At 43.4% G+C, this 19,940-nt stretch overlaps 2 protein-coding genes across 2 annotated transcripts in view; one reads left to right on the forward strand and one right to left on the reverse strand.

The window, feature by feature from the left end:
* The window catches only part of LOC310791542 (NACHT, LRR and PYD domains-containing protein 3-like), a gene marked incomplete at its 3' end in the record, with an annotated part of 520,630 nt that overhangs the window by 49,342 nt on the left and 451,348 nt on the right, over positions 1–19,940 (reverse strand). The window lies entirely within an intron of this gene.
* Positions 1–19,940, forward strand: part of LOC310791117 (uncharacterized protein) — a gene marked incomplete at its 3' end in the record, with an annotated part of 134,365 nt that overhangs the window by 9,438 nt on the left and 104,987 nt on the right. Inside the window, exons 8-9 of the mRNA XM_083652818.1 lie at positions 5,450–5,610; positions 5,794–5,914. Coding sequence (XP_083508944.1) covers positions 5,450–5,610; positions 5,794–5,914 — 282 coding nt within the window. The remainder of the gene's footprint in view (positions 1–5,449; positions 5,611–5,793; positions 5,915–19,940) is intronic.

The raw sequence follows: 19,940 nt of genomic DNA on the forward strand, positions 1-19,940 counted from the left end.
CCAAGCATAATATGCTAGCTTGTCTCTAAGGGGTCTAAATAACGCTCCAAACATAGGTTACATTTTGGCGAGGGAAAACTATTTCAAAGGGGTCCCCTAACCTCTCAGCTCAATTGATCTGAATCAAAATGGGTTTAATGCATACATGGGCAACATACGGCCCGCGGGCCAGAACCGGCCCTTGGACCGTTTCAGTATGGCCCGTGACGTCCTCAAAGAGGGGGGGGAAATAATGAAATAAAAACGTGCTTCTACCTCAATTCCAACAGAGGGCGGTGTCAGTCTACATGTAGATTGAATTTACAGCCCAAACGCATGCGCATGGGCCAAACAGCGTCTGGTGGGCGTGTCGCGTCACATCAACTTGGCATTTATTGCAGCTGTGTGCTGACAGAATGAATGAGATTTACGATGGATCGGCCGAAAAAGAGAAAAATTGATTATGAATGCCGGATTTTTCAGCAAGAGTGGACATCTAAATACTTTGTGACAAGTGTTGGTTCAAAGGCCATATGTTTGATATGCCAAGAGAGTATCTCAGTGTTCAAGGAATACAACGTCAAGAGACATTTTTCAACCAAGCATACTAACTATGATACAAACTTGTCATCGAAGGAAAGAGAAGCAAAAGTGCTGAAATTGTCTTCCAACTTAATTGCCAGGCAGAATATCTTTACAAAGCAGTCGACCATCCAAGAATCGGCAACGAAAGTTAGCTACATGCTATCACACAAGTTAGCAAAACACAGCAAGCCTTTCTCTGATGGTGAGCTTCTGAAAGACTGTATGTTAGAGGCGGCTAGCATACTGTGCCCAGAAAACAAAGATAAGTTTGAAAACGTGAGTCTGTCTCGTCGCACAGTCACTCGGCGTGTGGAAGTAATTGACGAGGAGTTGTCTGCTGAATTGTTAAAAAAGGCAGCTGAATTCACATATTTTTCCATTGCGCTGGATGAGAGCAGGGATATTAAGGATACCGCCCAGCTACTTGTTTTCATCAAGGGGATCAACCAGAGGTTTGAAATAGTGGAGGAACTTCTTTCAATGGAGTCGATGATGAGAACAACAAGGGGATGGGACCTCTACGACAGAGTGTCAGGGTGTTTGGAGAGAGTGAACCTCCCGTGGACTAAACTGCTCAACATGACCACTGATGGATCCCCGAACCTCACTGGGAAGAACGTGGGACTGCTGCGGAGGATACAGGACCGGGTACGAGAGGACAATCCCAGCTCAGATTTGATCTTTCTACATTGCATAATTCACCAGGAATCCCTGTGTAAGTCTGTGTTGCAACTTGATCATGTCGCAACAACGGTGGTGAAACTCGTGAACTTCATCCGGGCCCGAGGGCTGAACCACCGCCAGTTCATCCGGCTACTGGAGGAAAGGGAGGCAGAACACACAGACGTGCTGTACCACTCAAACGTCCGCTGGCTGAGCCTGGGGAAGGTGTTTCGCCGCGTGTGGGAGTTGAGAGGTGAGATTGGCACATTTCTGGTGACCGTCAGCAAAACGGACGAGTTTCCAGATTTGCAAGACCCGGATTGGGTGTGTGACTTTGCATTTGGGGTGGATGTAATGGAGCACATGAACGACCTAAATCTGAAATTGCAGGGAAGAATGCGTTTGTGCACGAGCTGTACTCACATGTGCGAGCGTTCAAAGCCAAGCTCACCCTGTTCTCCCAGCAAATGACAAAAAAGTGCTTCACACACTTCCCAACGCTGGCTACCATGGATGCGCCAACCTGCCACGCCCACGCTGACAGATACGCCACTACTCTGACAGATCTCCACACCGAGTTCGCCGACTTTGCAAAGATTGAAAGAGAACTGGAGCTGGTGTCCTCTCCCCTTTCAGTGGACAGTGACAAAGCGCCCCCGGACGTGCAACTAGAACTGATTGACATCCAGTGCGACCCTGCTCTCAAGCAGAAGTTCACTTCATCCACACTGGACAGCTTCTACGACTCACTGAAGGAAACACAGTTCCCAAACATGCGCAGGCACGCACAGAGAATGCTTGTTTTGTTTGGCTCCACTTATGTGTGTGAACAAACGTTTTCTGTGATGAGCTACAACAAGTCACGTTACAGATCCAGGCTGACAGATAAACACCTGTCTTCAGTGCTGCGGATTTCAACATCAGACATGATGCCAGACTTTGATGCTCTTGCAAAGAGTGGTGACCGTCTGAATTGTTCCCATAAAAGCTGAATGACATGGGTAGGCAATGCCTTTCATGACACAGTGTCATTCAGTGTACTGGTTTGAGTGAGCTACACAAGTATAACAGTCTCACAGTTACAGTGCACAAGTAAAAACATAACAGAAAGTGATTTGTGGAAAATATAATTGATTCATGCACTTGACCTGTTCCTAAGTGTGAACAGGGATACAAACTAGTCACCTTTAGGTGATAGCCACCTTTTTAATGCCAAAACACTTAAGATTGTAATGGTTTTGTGTTTGCCATAGTTTTTGTGTGTGTCACCTTTTTCCCTCCATGAGTTTGCATATTTGAAGTTGTGTATGCAAATACGTTTTTTCCTTATTTTGGCATTGAAAAGACGACTGTCACCTAAAGGTGGCTAGTTTGCTTCCCTGTTGAATAATTTCTTCATTCATTGATGCAGGCATGTACTCTAATGGTAAATATTACATCTTGATTAAATTGTGATAGTAAACCAATCTGCCTTGAGTCCATATTTATTACATAATGCAATGTGTTTCATCCGTGACCTGTGGTGTATATCAGACAATTGGCAAGATGTAGGTGTAATTTAAAAGTTGATACAGCATTTAAGATGGTTTTATACAAGCAAATATTTTCATACATACAGTTGTGAGGAAAAAAGTCTCAACATTTTCTAACAGAGGTTTATTGTTTTTTTGAAACAAGGACTCAGGCCTTCTGTGCAGGCAAATAGCCTAGCAATCTGTGATGTCTACCAAATCCATGTATTAACATAAATAGGTGCTGTGTTTCATGTTTCAATTCAATTTTCCAGTGTGTGGCCCTTCGCTAACTTAATCTAAGTCAGTATGGCCCTCGGGGAAAAACAGTTGCCCACCCCTGGTTTAATGGGCACCACAAGTCTCCCCTTTACAGATAAGGTAGCATTTTTCACAGCCTAGATAGCATTAATAGCTTGTGGATTGATTTCTTCTGTTGTTGCTCATCACATTTTGCCTCAACAAATGTGTTATGCATGCAAATACTTCTGGGGTCGGTTGCACCAAGTGGTCTTAACTATGCCTGGTCGTAACTCCTACGTCGGTCTTAGTTAAGACCAGTCTTTAGAGTGGATTTATGCCTGTTGCACCAACACGGCTTACGTCTGGTCTTAACTAGGCCAGTCGTAGCAATGCGCGTCCATGTGAATTGCCAGGGAATGCACCCTGATTGGATGATGTTGCAAAAATGTGCCTCGCGACCTGCTTGGAGCGTCACTGTGCCACTATGCTCTATCAGCCACTACTACTGTATGTGCATCACTACACCCTCCCTCGCTCCGGGGGAAAAATGGCGGCGATTGAGTGCCAGACAGTCTGAATGAAATTGAATGTAATGTTCCCAATTCTATGTATTAAATTCTAAAAAACTAACGGCAACATTTGGGAAGGCTAAGCCACACAACTAGTTCGTTATAATCTAACATCATGCTTCGATGGCGACGTTATGACGGTGACGATGACGGTAAGGACTCAAAAAGGTCTCCGCTGATAGACACGGAGATCTCTGTTACAGGCAGGCACTACGCCTCCTCCTGACCAGGCGTAAGAGTTACGCCTGGGCTTAGTGAAAAGAAGGTTAAGCCCTCTTGGTGCAACCGGCGTAGCTGTTAGGTCGTAAAGTTACGACCGGCGTAGCTTAAGACCAGTCGTAAGACCACTTGGTGCAACTGGCCCCTGATGAGTAAAGGGGGGAGAACGTTTTGACAATCTGCTTTTGGGTATTTTGCTTAAATGTTTTTTCTATGTGGATGATGAATTATCAATTTCCCTTATGGCCAAGTTCACCTGCTCTGTTAATGAATTACAATATAAAAAACATCGGGAAATAGATCATCTTAGTCTCATGTGTTGATCAGAGTTGTGATTAACTCATTGAGTGCCAATGACGACAATCGTCGTCAATTCAAATAGTAACGTAGAGTGCCAATGACGACGATTGTCGTCAATTGCGTTTTTTGACGGTGGGACGTGGATCAAAGCCTGATGCATCTCCTGTACAAATATTGGGGATGTTGAATGTGTAAAAGCTATTTTACGGACCCATTAGGTGGCGACAGTGCTCTCCAGATTCGAGAAAGGTGAGGAAAAAAACAGAAGAAGCCGTGGGGACACGGAAACCGCATCGCTATGCATCGATATGCATGAAGCATAACGTTAGCTGTGCCTGCAGCAGCCAATCTGCTCCCACAATTGAGCCCCTCCGTCTCAGCTGCGATAGCTCCTCCACATGATTAGTTGTGGAGTTGTTATTATTCTCAGTTGGAAGCGCTGGGAGCGGGCGACAAAAACGGCGGAACGCTGTGAAAAAGCTGGGTTTTCAGTGCAGAGCAAACGCAGCAGAGAGCCACCAGAGCCACCAGAGACACACTAACGGAGGAGGGGTTTGCAGTTGAGGGGGGTGGGGCACGCAGGGCAGCATACAACACTGACCCAGACAGCAGGCTCGATGGACAGATTGGTTGGCAAACACAAGCTAGAATATCTGATGCCCACCAGCAGTAAATCAAGACCAGCAAGAAAGTGTAGGGTCTGCGCACGCAGGGGCCAGCACTGCTGGTTGCAGCTAAAAAATATTATTTTGCCAAACAAAATGTTGTTTTTGCTGTTTTATTGAAGGAAATTATTTTTGAGGTGTCACTACATCAGAAAATATTAGCTTCAGAGTCAGTGATGTGCTTGAAATGCTTCATTTCCCAAAAGGCTCAATATCTCAGCTTCTAGTTTGTAACGTCTATTTTTGGTGAAAACAACCTATCTTCTACTGCTGATAACTAAAGAACTGAAAATGATATCAATAAACTTTTTTTTGCTGATGATACAATAGAGTCTCATTGTTCTTTGCGCGTGTTCGGTGTTTACATAGTAATATCACACAATATTCTGTGGGCCTCGAGAAATCACTGAAAACGCTCTGAAAGGGCTGGCACTGGGAGCATCCGTTTTCCAAAAGTGGCTGGCACTCAATGAGTTAAAGGGTTGGGTGGGCCCCGGAAGATTTTCAGATTTCAAAGGGGGCCACGGTATTCTTAAGTTTGGGAACCCCTGTCCTACAGTATTGAGCTGAGCTTGTATTTACAAGGCTGCAAATTAATTCTGAACAAACAATGACTCAAATTAAACAATGAATAATGAAAATGTGCAACGTTGCAAGAAGTTGCTTGTCTTTACTAGAGCTAATGATGATATGTATCAAACATTTGTGTTTGCAGAGGTCAGCACCACAGACAGAGAGCAGAGTCTCCAGTACCCAGCTGTCTGTCTATGAAGACTGACTGGTCTAAAGATCTTCCTCCAGAGTTCAGTAATGAACCTGGAAAAAAAGACCAAAGAAAGACAAAAAAAAGAAAGAACCTGGACCTTCAGACACAAGGTAAGAGGACTGGTTATACTGTGAGTTTCAATATTATTATCTTTGTCTAAAATGCATTTAAAAAAATTCCACATTTATTTTGATGAAAATTGGCGGACCCCCTGCAGTACCTCTACAAACCCCTGAGGGCAGTGGTGCCCAATTTCTTTTACATTTCAAATCTACTCTTACATTTTTCAACAGCACCGCCCCCCACCCGCCAGAGAGCAGAGTCTCCAGTACCCAGCTGTCTGTCTATGAAGACTGACAGGTCTAAAGACAGACCTCCAGACTTCAGTAATGAACCTGGACCTTCAGACACAAGGTAAGAGGACTGGTTATACTTCAATGAGGAAATGTAATTTGATATCCTACAATATTGAGGTGAGCTTGTATTTACAAGGCTGCAAATTAATGCTGAACAAACAATGACTCAAATTAAACAATGAATAATGAAAATGTAAAAAGAGCTAAGTAGGCTACAGATATGGGCTATATCTTGTGAACACAGAGCCCACTAACAGGCCTACAGCTCAGTTCCTGCAGCATATCGCTAAAAAGGCCACCTGCCTACTGAAGAAAGTATTTTCTATTCATAAGGGGGTCACACGTTATTTCTCTATCATCACAATTAGCGGTATGTATATTTACATTTACATTCTGTCATTTAGCTGACGCTTTGTGAAAACGTAGGGTAGCTTCAGTTGTTTTAAATTGTGTGTGTGGTGTTTTTATTATTAGAACAATAATTATTTGTATCGATCAATTATTAGACATTTTAGGGGACTCCAATTGAATTCCATGCGACCCCAAGTTTAGGTAAAGCCCGGAGTAGCCCCTCCCTCTCCTCCACCCACGCAAACCACATACGTATTCAGATTGTCACTTGCTGATCAGTAAATCTTTAGTGAATTAAACTTTAGGACACAGATGTGTGAATACTCTCTGAGTATAAATTACATCATGCAAGTTCTCAGGTGTTTTGCTGCAAAAATGCCTCCATAGTTTCTGTCTAAAACAGTGTAGTGGTAAATACATAGTTGGGTAAACCATCCAAGGTGAGTAGTTTACCCACTATATATATATATATATATATATATATATATATATATATATATATATATATATATATATATATATATATATATATATATAAATAAAAGACCAGACAAGGTCTGACAACAACAGTTCCATTTGCAACTTTTCATCAGACATATTCTCCATTAGAAGTAGCTATATTAAGTGAGAGAAATAGTAGGCAAACACTGCTTTGTTTCATTAATCAGGTCTCACACAGGTGCAAATCATACGTACTTGTTGCAGCACAAACTGATTTCACCAAGTAACAGTTGTTCCTGGACCAACATTTCCTCCTTGTATGGGCCGGGAAAGCCCCGCCCTGAACTAATTTGATTGGTCGCCGCAATTGCTTCTTCCTGAAAAGGAGTGGCAAGTAAAAAAGATCTGGTTAAGATTAGGGTTTTCTTATCTAACCAAGACCATAACCAAACCCTAACCCTAACCACATGGTTGTACTTGCCTAAACCTAATGTTTTATACAAATGTGTGTGGTTAGGGAAGGGCTTCTAGTCATGAGTCCAGACAGGCAGCTTGCAGGCAAGTGTTCGCTAAGCCTTGGCTGAGGAGCTCTTTACCTGAGATGATGAGAGCTTCCTCAGCATCATAGATTTTCAGCCTAGCGAACAGGAAGCGCCCTCGCCTAAAAGCCACAACTATCCAACGGGCAAGACTAGACGGAGGCCTAGCGGTCCCTAACTTTAAATTATATAGTTGGTCTTTTAACCTCAGACCACTAGTCACTTGGTTTGATCCACAAGCAACTGTGTCGTGGCGATCAATGGAGGAAAAATTGGTGCACCCCTGGTCTTTGTCAGACATATTATTTGTCAATATTTCTATCAGACAATGTCAGCAGCAATTTGGCCCGATTGTAACTCAACTTCTGCTGACTTGGCGCTCAGCAGAACGATTCTGTAAAGTTTCTTGCAAATGGCATTTGCACACTCCGATTTTTAATAATAAGGATTTGCTAATTGGGGGGAAACCGGTCTTTTTTCCTCTGTGGCAAAACAGGGGTGTTCATCTCCTGGGTGACATCTATGACATAAATGGGTTACACACCTTTCAGGATATTAAACGCAATTTTAATTTACCAAATACAACCCTTTTTTTTTTTTTTCAATTGAGATCTGCTCTCCAAACACAAGGTATAGCGCAGCAACTCCCTTTACGTTCACATCCATTCCGTGAGATGATTATCAAAAAGAAGGCATCGAAAGGTGCGGTGACCTCTCTATACCAATATTTCATTGAAATGTCATACAAAAATCTTTCTTTAGAAAGAATTTGGAGGGGGGATGTACCCGAACTGGTACATGACTTTGATTGGGACATGGTATGGAGGAACATTAAATTAGCTTCTCGAAATCCCAACCATCAACAGATCCATTATAATTTCATACATAGGACTTATTTAACCCCCCGTAAGCTTTTTCTTATGGGGGCTATTGATGATCCCTCGTGCACCCTTTGCTCGTTAAAGAGCCTTGGCACTTTTTTACACATGACATGGGAGTGTCCTCCAGTCGCTCGTTTTTGGCAGGATGTCGCCTCTAAGTTGTCGGCGCTGATTGCGGACACAGTGCCTGTGACCATCCCATTTTTGTTGTTGAACGACATTTCTTCACTTCATATTCCTAAATATCAGAAACGTTTAGTGCTTGCAGGTCTAACGGCCGCAAAGAAAATGATAGCAGTACGTTGGAAGCCCCCTTACATTCTGACCATCAGACATTGGTTGTTAACCTTTCTTGATGTAATCTACTTGGAATTATCAACAGCTCGAACAAATGGGGCTAAGGAGGTGAATTTGAATATGTGGCTCGCGGCAGCTGTAGCTTTGAAAGAGCTGTTATAATGTTTTTTATTTTGTGATCTTTGAGTCTGTTTTTGTTTTTGTTTCTCTTTGTTTACCTTTGTTGTTGAACGACATTTCTTCACTTCATATTCCTAAATATCAGAAATGTTTAGTGCTTGCAGGTCTAACGGTCGCAAAGAAAATGATAGCAGTACGTTGGAAGCCCCCTTATATTTTGACCACTAGACATTGGTTGTTAACCTTTCTTGATGTAATCTACTTGAATTATCAACAGCTCGAACAAATGGGGCTAAGGAGGTGAATTTGAATATGTGGCTCGCGGCAGCTGAAGCTTTGAAAGAGCTGTTATGTCTTTATTTTGTGATCTTTGAGTCTGTTTTTGTTTTTGTTTTTCTTTGTTTACCCTTGTGGGGAGGGGGGGGGGTGTCTTATTTGTTTTCTATGTCTGGCGTATTGTGTATTGTTTGTGTTTAATGTTTTGAAAATAAAAAGATTTGATCACAAAAAAAAAAATTCAGCCTAGCTACCAGGCCAAGCCCCAGCAGCAGCCTAGCTACCAGGCCAAGCCCCAGCAGCAGCCTAGCTACCAGGCCAAGCCCCAGCAGCAGCCTAGCTACCAGCTGAACCACCAGCAGTCTGTGTGCCTGCCTCTCCTGAACCGACTAACCTGTGAAGAGCCCATCCTGATTGTCTTCTTCATAAAGACACAGATACCTTCACAATGTTCATAATGTGTTTCTCTCAGGATGCAGCAGCAGAGAGCAGACTCCCCTGAGCCCAGCTGTGTGTCCATGAAGAGTGACCGGTCTATGGGTCACCCTGATAACTTCAAAGATGGACAGCACTCTACTGATCAGAGGTATTTATTTGAAACTGATGATAACAACAGATGCTGTTGTCAGATTCACAGTTATCAGATGTAGAATTGGTCCGATCCTTCATCACATCCAATCAGAGCAGCATTTACACAGTTGAGTTAATTGTGTGTGTGTGTGTGTGTGTGTGTGTGTGTGTGTGTGTGTGTGTGTGTGTGTGTGTGTGTGTTCAAGATTCAAGATTTTTATTGTCACTCCATAGTACAAGTATCACGTGTGAAATTCTTGTGCTGTAGACTCCGTTACAACATAGTGCAAAATAACAGGGCAAATAGGTGCAGGAAAACAAGAGAAGGACCCGCACATCCGAGACTCTGAAGGAAGAATGAGTGATGAGTCTCGCACTAGCTAGCTGGCTGCTAGCTGGCCGCTAGCTGCTCCGGTATGCTTAGCTTTTAGGTGATAGCTCAAAATCGATGTACTTCGGTGATATTTTAATTACGTTTTACACAAGGTGCAAACTACTGTTGACTTGTCCACTGTGCCATTTGGGAGTTTTTTTTAAGTAAAACGAGCCATTTAGAAGCGTATTGCTGTCGCTCTCTTCCATGCCTGCACAGGCAGGAGACAGGAAACCGCTGCGACCGGCTTGACTACAAGTACGGGTTCGATGAAGGGACAAAATAGCGGCATGCGATCAACACGATAAAAAAGAAAATAACGCGGTATGGTCGGCCCTTAATCGCAACGCGATTAACGTGTTAACGTTGACAGCCCTAATGTGTATATATATATACATATATATATATATATATATATACATACATATACTGTATATGTATTCGATATTGTGAAATTCAATATCGCCCCAGACACACCAAGCCGACAGTCGGTTGTCGGCCATGTCTGGGCATCTGTCGCTCTAGTATTTGCGGTGTGTCGCGCACCATTCGCTCTAGTAGGCTTTGTCAGCTGCTTTTCTGGCTAATTCAACATTTTGAATCGGCGTGTGGTCGTTGGTGAGAGAATTCACTCTGATTGGCTGGTCAGGGGTAGAGACATCACTCTGATTGGCTGGTCAGGGGTAGAGACATCACTCTGATTGGCTGGTCAGGGCCAGGGTAGAGAAATCACTCTGATCGGCTGGTCAGGGGTAGAGACATCACTCTGATTGGCTGGTCAGGGGTAGAGACATCACTCTGATTGGCTGGTCAGGGCCAGGGTAGAGAAATCACTCTGATCGGCTGGTCAGGGGTAGAGACATCACTCTGATTGGCTGGTCAGGGGTAGAGACATCACTCTGATTGGCTGGTCAGGGGTAGATACATCACTCTGATTGGCTGGTCAGGAGTAGAGAAATCACTCTGATTGGCTGGTCAGGGGTAGAGACATCACTCTGATTGGCTGGTCAGGGGTAGAGAAATCACTCTGATTGGCTGGTCAGGGGTAGCGAAACACTAAACGCTCTGCTCATTTTCCAACTTCATCTCATCTGATCATTCCAATACACTGATATTTTCATGACGTGTCTTTGGTAAAGTCTATCACCTCTCGCTGCAGGATACCTATTTAGTGTGGTTTCTCCTTATTATTCCTTTCTTCTTCCACAAGCAAAAGACCAGACAAGACCTGACAACACCTGTTCCATTTGCAACTTTTCATCTGACATATTCTCCATTAGAAGGAGCTATATTAAGTGAGAGAAATAGTAGGCAAACACTGCTTTGTTTCATTAATCAGGTCTCACACAGGTGCAAATCGTACGTACTTGTTGTAGCACGAACTGGTTGTTCCTGGACCAACATTTCCTCCTTGTATGGGCCGGGAAAACCCCGCCCTGAACTCATTTGATTGGTCGCCGCAATTGCTTCTTCCTGAAAAGGTGTGGCAAGTAAAAAAGGTGTGGTTAGGGAAGGGCTTCTAGTCATGAGTCCAGACAGGCAGCTTGCAGGCAAGTGTTCGTTAAGCCTTGGCTGAGGAGCTCTTTACCTGAGATGATGAGAGCTTCCTCAGCATCATAGATTTTCAGCCTAGCTACCAGGCCAAGCCCCAGCAGCAGACTAGCTACCAGGCCAAGCCCCAGCAGCAGCCTAGCTACCAGGCCAAGCCCCAGCAGCAGCCTAGCTACCAGGCCAAGCCCCAGCAGCAGCCTAGCTACCAGGCCAAGCCCCAGCAGCAGCCTAGCTACCAGCTGAACCACCAGCAGTCTGTGTGCCTGCCTCTCCTGAACCGACTAACCTGTGAAGAGCCCATCCTGATTGTCTTCTTCATAAAGACACAGATACCTTCACAATGTTCATAATGTGTTTCTCTCAGGATGCAGCAGGAGAGAGCAGACTCCCCTGAGCCCAGCGGTGTGTCCATGAAGAGTGACTGCTCTATGCATCACCCTTTTAACTTCAAAGATGGACAGCAGTCTACTGATCTGAGGTATTTATTTGAAACTGAAATCACAACAGATACACAGTTATCAGATATAGAATTGGTCCGATCACATCCAGTTGAGTTCATTGTGTGTGTGTGTGTGTGTGTGTGTGTGTGTGTGTGTGTGTGTGTGTGTGTGTGTGTGTGTGACCTTATATGACCTCATACATCATGTCCTCTCAACAGAGTCGAGGAGAGGTCAGAGGTTTCCAGTGGTCAGTCTGCCCAGGAGCATCAAACAGACCTGGACTCCGTATTTACGGTGTGAAAAGAAATAACACATTTTACTTAAGCTACACACAAAAACACCCTGTACTTCACCATCAAGTGAAATCAACCTGTTACAAAAAGGACAGAGGCTACTGTATCATGGCTAGTTATTATGGTTAGGAGTTACTAAATTATGCGTAACATCACGGCTAGTTATTAAGGTTAGGAGTTACTAAGTTATGCCTAACCCAGGAGTTTTGAAAGAGTGGGAGAGTGAGCCTCCCCTGAGAGATCATATAGACAGGTGAACTAAAAAATTTAACTAAAATTAAATAGCCTATGAAATGAAAAGGCAGACTTCTCTTGAATTACAGGCAGAGCATATGCTTCAGCTTGTTAAACAAGTAAAACTGGTCAGGCTAATCCAGTTTCAATAATCTGAATTTAACTCAAATGAAATATGAAAAAAAAATAAAAAAAAATGGCCAATGTCCGCGACCCAATCAAAACGGCCCCGCGACCCACCTTTGGGAAGCGACCCACCAGTTGAGAAACGCTGGTGTAGATGATCAAATATCCTATTAGTTTGAGAAGGTGCAAGTCTATCATGTCATGTGGTGTTGATTGCTACTCCCGTAGTGTCTGCTACGTTAGTTTGGTAACTAACATAGCGGATGCTACCGCTACGTTAGTTACCAAACAGTCTTAATCATCAGTTCTACATGTCTGTGCGTCCACACATGACCAGCTGTCCTCAAGAAACATAGCTTCACAGGTCTGTGCGTCCACACACGACCAACTGTCCTCAAGAAACATAGCTTCACAGGTCTGTGTGTCCACACACGACCAGCTGTCCTCAAGAAACAGTAGCTTCACAGGTCTGTGCGTCCACACACGACCAGCTGTCCTCAAGAAACATAGCTTCACAGGTCTGTGTGTCCACACACGACCAACTGTCCTCAAGAAACATAGCTTCACAGGTCTGTGCGTCCACACACGACCAACTGTCCTCAAGAAACAGTAGCTTCACTGGTCTGTGTGTCCACACACGACCAGCTGTCCTCAACAAACATAGCTTCACAGGTCTGTGTGTCCACACACGACCAGCTGTCCTCAACAAACATAGCTTCACAGGTCTGTGCGTCCACACACGACCAGCTGTCCTCAAGAAACATAGCTTCACAGGTCTGTGTGTCCACACACGACCAGCTGTCCTCAAGAAACATAGCTTCACAGGTCTGTGCGTCCACACACGACCAGCTGTCCTCAAGAAACATAGCTTCACAGGTCTGTGCGTCCACACACGACCAGCTGTCCTCAAGAAACAGTAGCTTCACAGGTCTGTGTCCACACACGACCAACTGTCCTCAAGAAACATAACTTCACAGGTCTGTGTGTCCACACACGACCAACTGTCCTCAAGAAACATAACTTCACAGGTCTGTGTGTCCACACACGACCAGCTGTCCTCAAGAAACATAGCTTCACAGGTCTGTGCGTCCACACACGACCAGCTGTCCTCAAGAAACATAGCTTCACAGGTCTGTGCGTCCACACACGACCAACTGTCCTCAAGAAACATAACTTCACAGGTCTGTGTGTCCACACACGACCAGCTGTCCTCAAGAAACATAGCTTCACAGGTCTGTGCGTCCACACACGACCAGCTGTCCTCAAGAAACATAGCTTCACAGGTCTGTGCGTCCACACACGACCAGCTGTCCTCAAGAAACAGTAGCTTCACTGCAGCTACCAGACTGCTTTTGATCCATGTGGTTCATCTGTCGGCGTCCTCAATCAGTATCAACATCAGCTGCTCTTCCTTCATCTTAGGATGATGTCATTTCATGGACAAGAGAAACCTTTGACCCAAATATGTCAGTACAGTACCGTAAATTCCGGACTATAAGGCGCACCGGTCTATAAGCCGCACCTTCAAAGTTGACTATTTTTTTCTTATATAAGCCGCACCGGTCTATAAGCCGCGGGTGTTTTGATGTTTAATTACCATATGTAAGGCTTCGTGCACAGAGGGGATTGTCGGGAAAGAGATGGCTGTTTGGGGAAGCTCCCATTTATTAACATTTCAACAAAACAAAAGTCAGGTCACTAATCCCCAGACAAAATCACACATTGTGAGATGCTTAAAAATCACCATCGGCGGGAGCTTTACTCCAGATGCTGTGCAGCCAAGAACACAAGTGAAATTCGTTCTCTCGTGACCTGTGGTTCTCAACGTGATGGACGATTCACCTTTCTTGTTAACAGTCCTAGTGAGAGGCAGGTCGAACGTCAAAGGCACTTCATCCATATTTATGATCTGCTCCGGTCCGATGGAATATTCCTTGATCTTTCTTTGTGTGAATTCGCCGAAGTTTGTAATTTTCTCCTGGTAGTCGGGAGGGAGTTGCTGACACAGTCGTCCGCGCCCTGACGGACAGTCCCTTTCGTCTCGGGTTTGTGCATGATCCTTTGCTGCTGCTGCTGTTGTTGTTCCTGTCTCGCTACTGTCTCAGACATGGCTTTCAGGCTCAATCGCCGCCATCGTCGTAACACAGCCAGTTCTCCATCTTTTGAAGCATGATGTTAGATTACAACGAGCTAGTTGTGTGGCTTAGCCTTCCAAAATGTTGCTGTTAGTTTTTTAGAATGTAATACATAGAATTGGGAATGTTACATTCAATTTCATTCAGACTGTCTTTCAGGCTCAATCGCTGCCTTTTTCCCCCCGGAGCGAGGGAGGAGGGAGGGTGTTTTACCGTAGTGGCTGAGAGAGAGTAGTGGCACAGTGCTCCAATCAGGTCGCGAGGCACATTTTTTGCAACATCATCCAATCAGGGTCTCGCTCTCATAATGTCTGTCTTGCTCTCGTTCTGCCTCATACCAACATCCATAGATTTTGGAGGTTCCCGAGTGGCCGTTTGCTGGAAAAATCCATAGATAAGCCGCACCGTTATATAAGCCGCAGGGGGCAAAAAAGGCCAAAAAACGGGAAAAAAGCCGCGGCTTATAGTCCGGAATTTACGGTACTTTCCCTACAGCCCCCCTAACGGTACACCTCCAGTACTACAATAATATAAGCAAAGAAAGAAGCAAGAAAGAAAAGAAAGAAAGATGGATTTCTAAAAAATTAAGAAAATTATCTGACTACTGTCATGATTGTAATTTTCTGCAGGGCGTAGCATATAAACCATTCTGGTCATTATAATGTCCCAACCCAGTCTCACAAAGAATTGTGACATAGTAACGTGGGTCCACAGCCCAGACGTTCTACTTTCACCAAAACACCTTTAAAATTCAGTAACCAGTAGCTGTGGACTGAGGCAGAAACTGATGTTCACATTCAACAATTTTAGAGCCATTGTTGTGAAACTAGAACACTTTGTGCTGTGGGTAGGGCTGCTCGATTAATCGAATTTTAATCTAGATTACGATTTGGGCTGTCCACGATTATGAAAACAAGATAATTGACATCAAACGATTTTGCGGCTCTTGTCTCTCTCGTTCTGTCTTGTATTGTAAATCAAGCGCACCCCTTCCTTTGCTCGGCCCCTCCCCCAAAGCCCAAAGAAGCACACCAGCTCGAGTTGTGACTGTCGTGTGAAGAGCCACATTTCACAGAAAGAGAGCCGCTGGTCGAGAGGAGAGGTGAAACAACGTATGTGGGGTGGAAACACTATGGTTTCGCCGAGTTTAAAGGTCCTTACACTGCGCATATCTTGCACTGTTTGTTCCAAGTCTGTGCCTGTGATTGACAGGTGGGTCAAAACTCGCATCGCAATTCCGTGCCGTATATTCGCATCGCTCCCGATGTGTAAGGACCTTAACTGATGTGTAACTTACACATCAAGAGTGATGCGAATATACAGCATGGAATTGCGATGCGAGTTTTGACCCACCTGTCAAGATATGCGCGGTCGTGGCATCACCCCGCAACACGACCTCTCCCTCTGTTTAATCACTTGAAATCCACTCACAAAGTGGTCTATGACCAAGAAATAACGCTAAATGAACAAAAAGACAAAGTCCCATCTAGTTACTCCTGCCACAACACAGTCATCGATTCAGGACACTCTTTACAATGCGACCGCATTGATATGATGCATGAATATGCATTCAACAGCTAACGATCTCACAGATCAACATTAACAATAGCCTATTATGAACCTAAACGTAAGTCGCTTTGGATAAAAGCATCTGCCAAATGAGTAATTTAATGTAATGTAAATGAACGGTTACTAGCGTTCTCATTTGGTTAGATTTGAGGTTTAAGGACTACTAGTTCAGATGTTTACCAACATATTGAATGTAGATTAATAGTTGCAGTTGGTTGTGGCAGTTCACTGCAACATAGTAGGCCTACATATACTGTATATTTATTTTAGTTTTTATTTTATTTCTAAATCTTTGCACTTTATTTATTTATTTATTTTCAATTATATCTAAAATCCAAAGACATCCAATGTTAAAAAGAAAAGCCAATGTCAATGTTCAATAAATGCATGATGTTCTCAATGTCAATGATGTCAATAATCGTGTTAAATAATCGTGATCTCAATATCAATCAAAATAATCGTGATTATGATTTTTGCCATAATCGAGCAGCCCTAGCTCTGGGTCAACATTTCTATTCCATAATTATTTGTGAGATCATGTTGAATCTCCATGCTGCACTCTTTAGATCAGTGCAGGCTTTCAGTCTCTGAAGATGGATGTAATTTTGTCTGCAGATTTTAGTATGAAGGTTTAATATGTATATTATTCTGTTCCAGCTGCTTGAGGAGAACATCATCACCTTTGTGAAGATGGAGCTGAGAAGGTTGAGTCCAGATGAGGCAGAATGCTCAGAGAGTCAGAGTGAGGAGGAGAAGGTGCTGGATGGTGTGGAGGAAGAGCTGAGGAGGAGCACAGAGGCTTTTCTGCTCTTCCTGAGGAGAATGAAGCAGGAGGAGCTGCAGAGGAGTAAGAGTCTTTAACAGCTTTAATGTCATGGAGAGAGAGGGGAGGTGGTGGAGAATGGGTGATTTATGTCTGTTAGAGTTTTGCTTAGTTTTCAAGACAATGATGCCACCTATAAGTGAAAGAATTGACAAAACAATATAGGAACAAATCATTTGGGGCGCCTCATCTAATTAATTTGAATCAGGTGCACAAGCTGTAGCTGGAAGATGCTGTCAAGCCACAGTTCTCAACCGCAAAAACAAAGAAAGAACATATAACGAAACAAGAAACAAATTATTAGAGAGAGAGAAGAACATTATATTTTGAGTTTTGCTCATTTTGATCTCATTTGACTTGTTAAGACGTGTTTAATTTTTTCTGAATGTATTTGAGTCATCATCGGTTTGGAACATGCCAAATCCATTGCAACAAGAACACAAGATAAAGAAACTGAGTTTAGCCCTCCTTCATGTTGGAACTTTACAGTTTATAGTGGCTATAGTTTAAAATGATAGAAGCCATGAGCATGTCCAAACTGTGCTGAAAATATAAACATTTGCCAAACAAGATCTATTCATTACTAGATTTAAAGGTCAATGAGCAGAATCCCTCTGCATAATCTGGTAAAATTATTAATTTGTTAATGTGAGTGTAATATGCTGAACACAGTGGTGCACACTGGGAAACAAAACAGCACCACACCAGTTGTCTTTCACACTGAGCTGCACACAATCAGGACCTGTTTGTCCACTCACCAGTGATGAGCTGAAGAGATGTCATGGAGTGGAGATACACATTTACCAGGAAATGTTCACATTTCTCATGTTTACCAAAACATCTGCTCACTGATGTTCTTTGTTCTTTCAGAAACTCAACACCCACAACAAAAACACAAATCCAGTCTGAAGGAGAAGTTTCAGTGTTTGTTTGAGGGCATTGCTAAAGCAGGAAACCCAACACTTCTGAATCAGATGTACACAGAGCATTACCTCACAGAGGGAGGGAGTGGAGAGGTCAATGATGAACATGAGATCAGACAGATTGAAGCAGCATCCAGGAAACTAGTGAGTACACCTCCAGTACTACGATAATATAAGCAAAATCCTAATAAGTACTAAGAATAAGAAAGAAAGAAAGAAAGAAAGATGGATTTCTAAAAATTAAGAAAGTTATCTGACTAGTGTCATGATTGTAATGTTCTGCAGGGCGTAGCATATAAACCATTCTGGTCATTATAATGTCCCAACTCAGTCTCACAAAGAATTGTGACATAGTAATGTGGGTCCACAGCCCAGACGTTCTACTTTCACCAAAACACATTTAAAATTGTTCAAAAATAAAGTTTGTTTGGCCACTAGAGGGCGGGGCAGAGGCGGGGGTGAGGCGAGGATTACGCTCCCACAACTCTCTACTGGGGCAACTTGGTGGTCACGGCCGGCTCAGTAACCAGGAAGTAGCTGTGGACTGAGGCAGAAACTGATGTTCACATTCAACTATTTTAGAGCCATTGTTGTGAAACTAGAAGGCTTTGTGCTGTGGGTCAACATTTCTATTCCATAATTATTTGTGAGCTCATGTTGAATCTCCATGCTGCACTCTTTAGATCAGTGCAGGCTTTCAGTCTCTGCAAGATGGATGTAATTTTGTCTGCAGATTTTAGTATGAAGGTTTAATATGTATATTATTCTGTTCCAGCTGCTTGAGGAGAACATCATCACCTTTGTGAAGATGAAGCTGAGAAGGTTCCGGAGGGTTCTGAGTCCAGATGAGGCAGAATGCTCAGAGAGTCAGAGGGTGGAGGAAGAGCTGAGGAGGAGCACACAGGCTTTTCTAAACATCACACTGCTCTTCCTGAGGAGAATGAAGCAGGAGGAGCTGGCTGAGGAGCTGCAGAGGAGTAAGAGTCTTTAACAGCTTTAATGTCATGGAGAGAGAGGGGAGGTGGTGGACAATGGGTGATTTATGTCTGTTAGAGTTTTGTTGTGTTTTCAAGACAATGATGCCACCTATAAGTGAAATAATTGACAAAACAATATAGGAACAAATCATTTGGGGCACCTCATCTAATTCATTTGAATCAGGTGCACAAGCTGTAGCTGGAAGATGCTGTCAAGCCACAGTTCTCAACCGCAACAAAGAAAGAACATATAACCAAACAAGAAACAAATTATTAGAGAGAGAGAAGAACATTATATTTGAGTTTTGCTCATTTTGATCTCATTTGACTTGTTAAGACCTGTTAAATTTTTTCTGAATGTATTTGAGTCATCGGTTTGGAACATGCCAAATCCATTCCAACAAGAACACAAGATAAATAAACTGAGTTTAGCCCTCCTTCATCTTGGAACTTTACGGTTTATAGTGGCTATAGTTTAAAATGATAGAAGCCATGAGCATGTCCAAACTCTGCTGAAAATATAAACATTTGCCAAACAAGATCTATTCATTACAAGATTCAAAAGTAAATGAGCAGAAACCCTCTGGATAATCTGGTAGAATTATTAATTTGTTAATATGAGTGTAATATGCTGAACACAGTGGTGCACACTGGGAAACAAAACAGCACCACACCAGTTGTCTTTCACACTGAGCTGCACACAATCAGGACCTGTTTGTCCACTCACCAGTGATGAGCTGAAGAGATGTCATGGAGTGGAGATACACATTTACCAGGAAATGTTCACATTTCTCATGTTTACCAAAACATCTGCTCACTGATGTTCTTTGTTCTTTCAGAAACTCAACATCAACATCAACACCCACAACAAAAACACAAATCCAGTCTGAAGGCGAAGTTTCAGTTTTTGTTTGAGGGCATTGCTAAAGCAGGAAACCCAACACTTCTGAATCAGACCTACACAGAGCATTACCTCACAGAGGGAGGGAGTGGAGAGGTCAATGATGAACATGAGGTCAGACAGATTGAAGCAGCGTCCAGGAAACCAGTGAGACCAGAAACAACCATCAGATGTGAAGACATCTTTAATCCCTTACCTGGAAGAGACAAACCAACCAGAACATTGATGACAAAGGGAGTGGCTGGCATTGGGAAAACAGTCTTA

Source organism: Poromitra crassiceps, assembly GCF_964638095.1.
Source record: "Poromitra crassiceps genome assembly, chromosome: 16".
NCBI lineage: Eukaryota > Metazoa > Chordata > Actinopteri > Beryciformes > Melamphaidae > Poromitra > Poromitra crassiceps.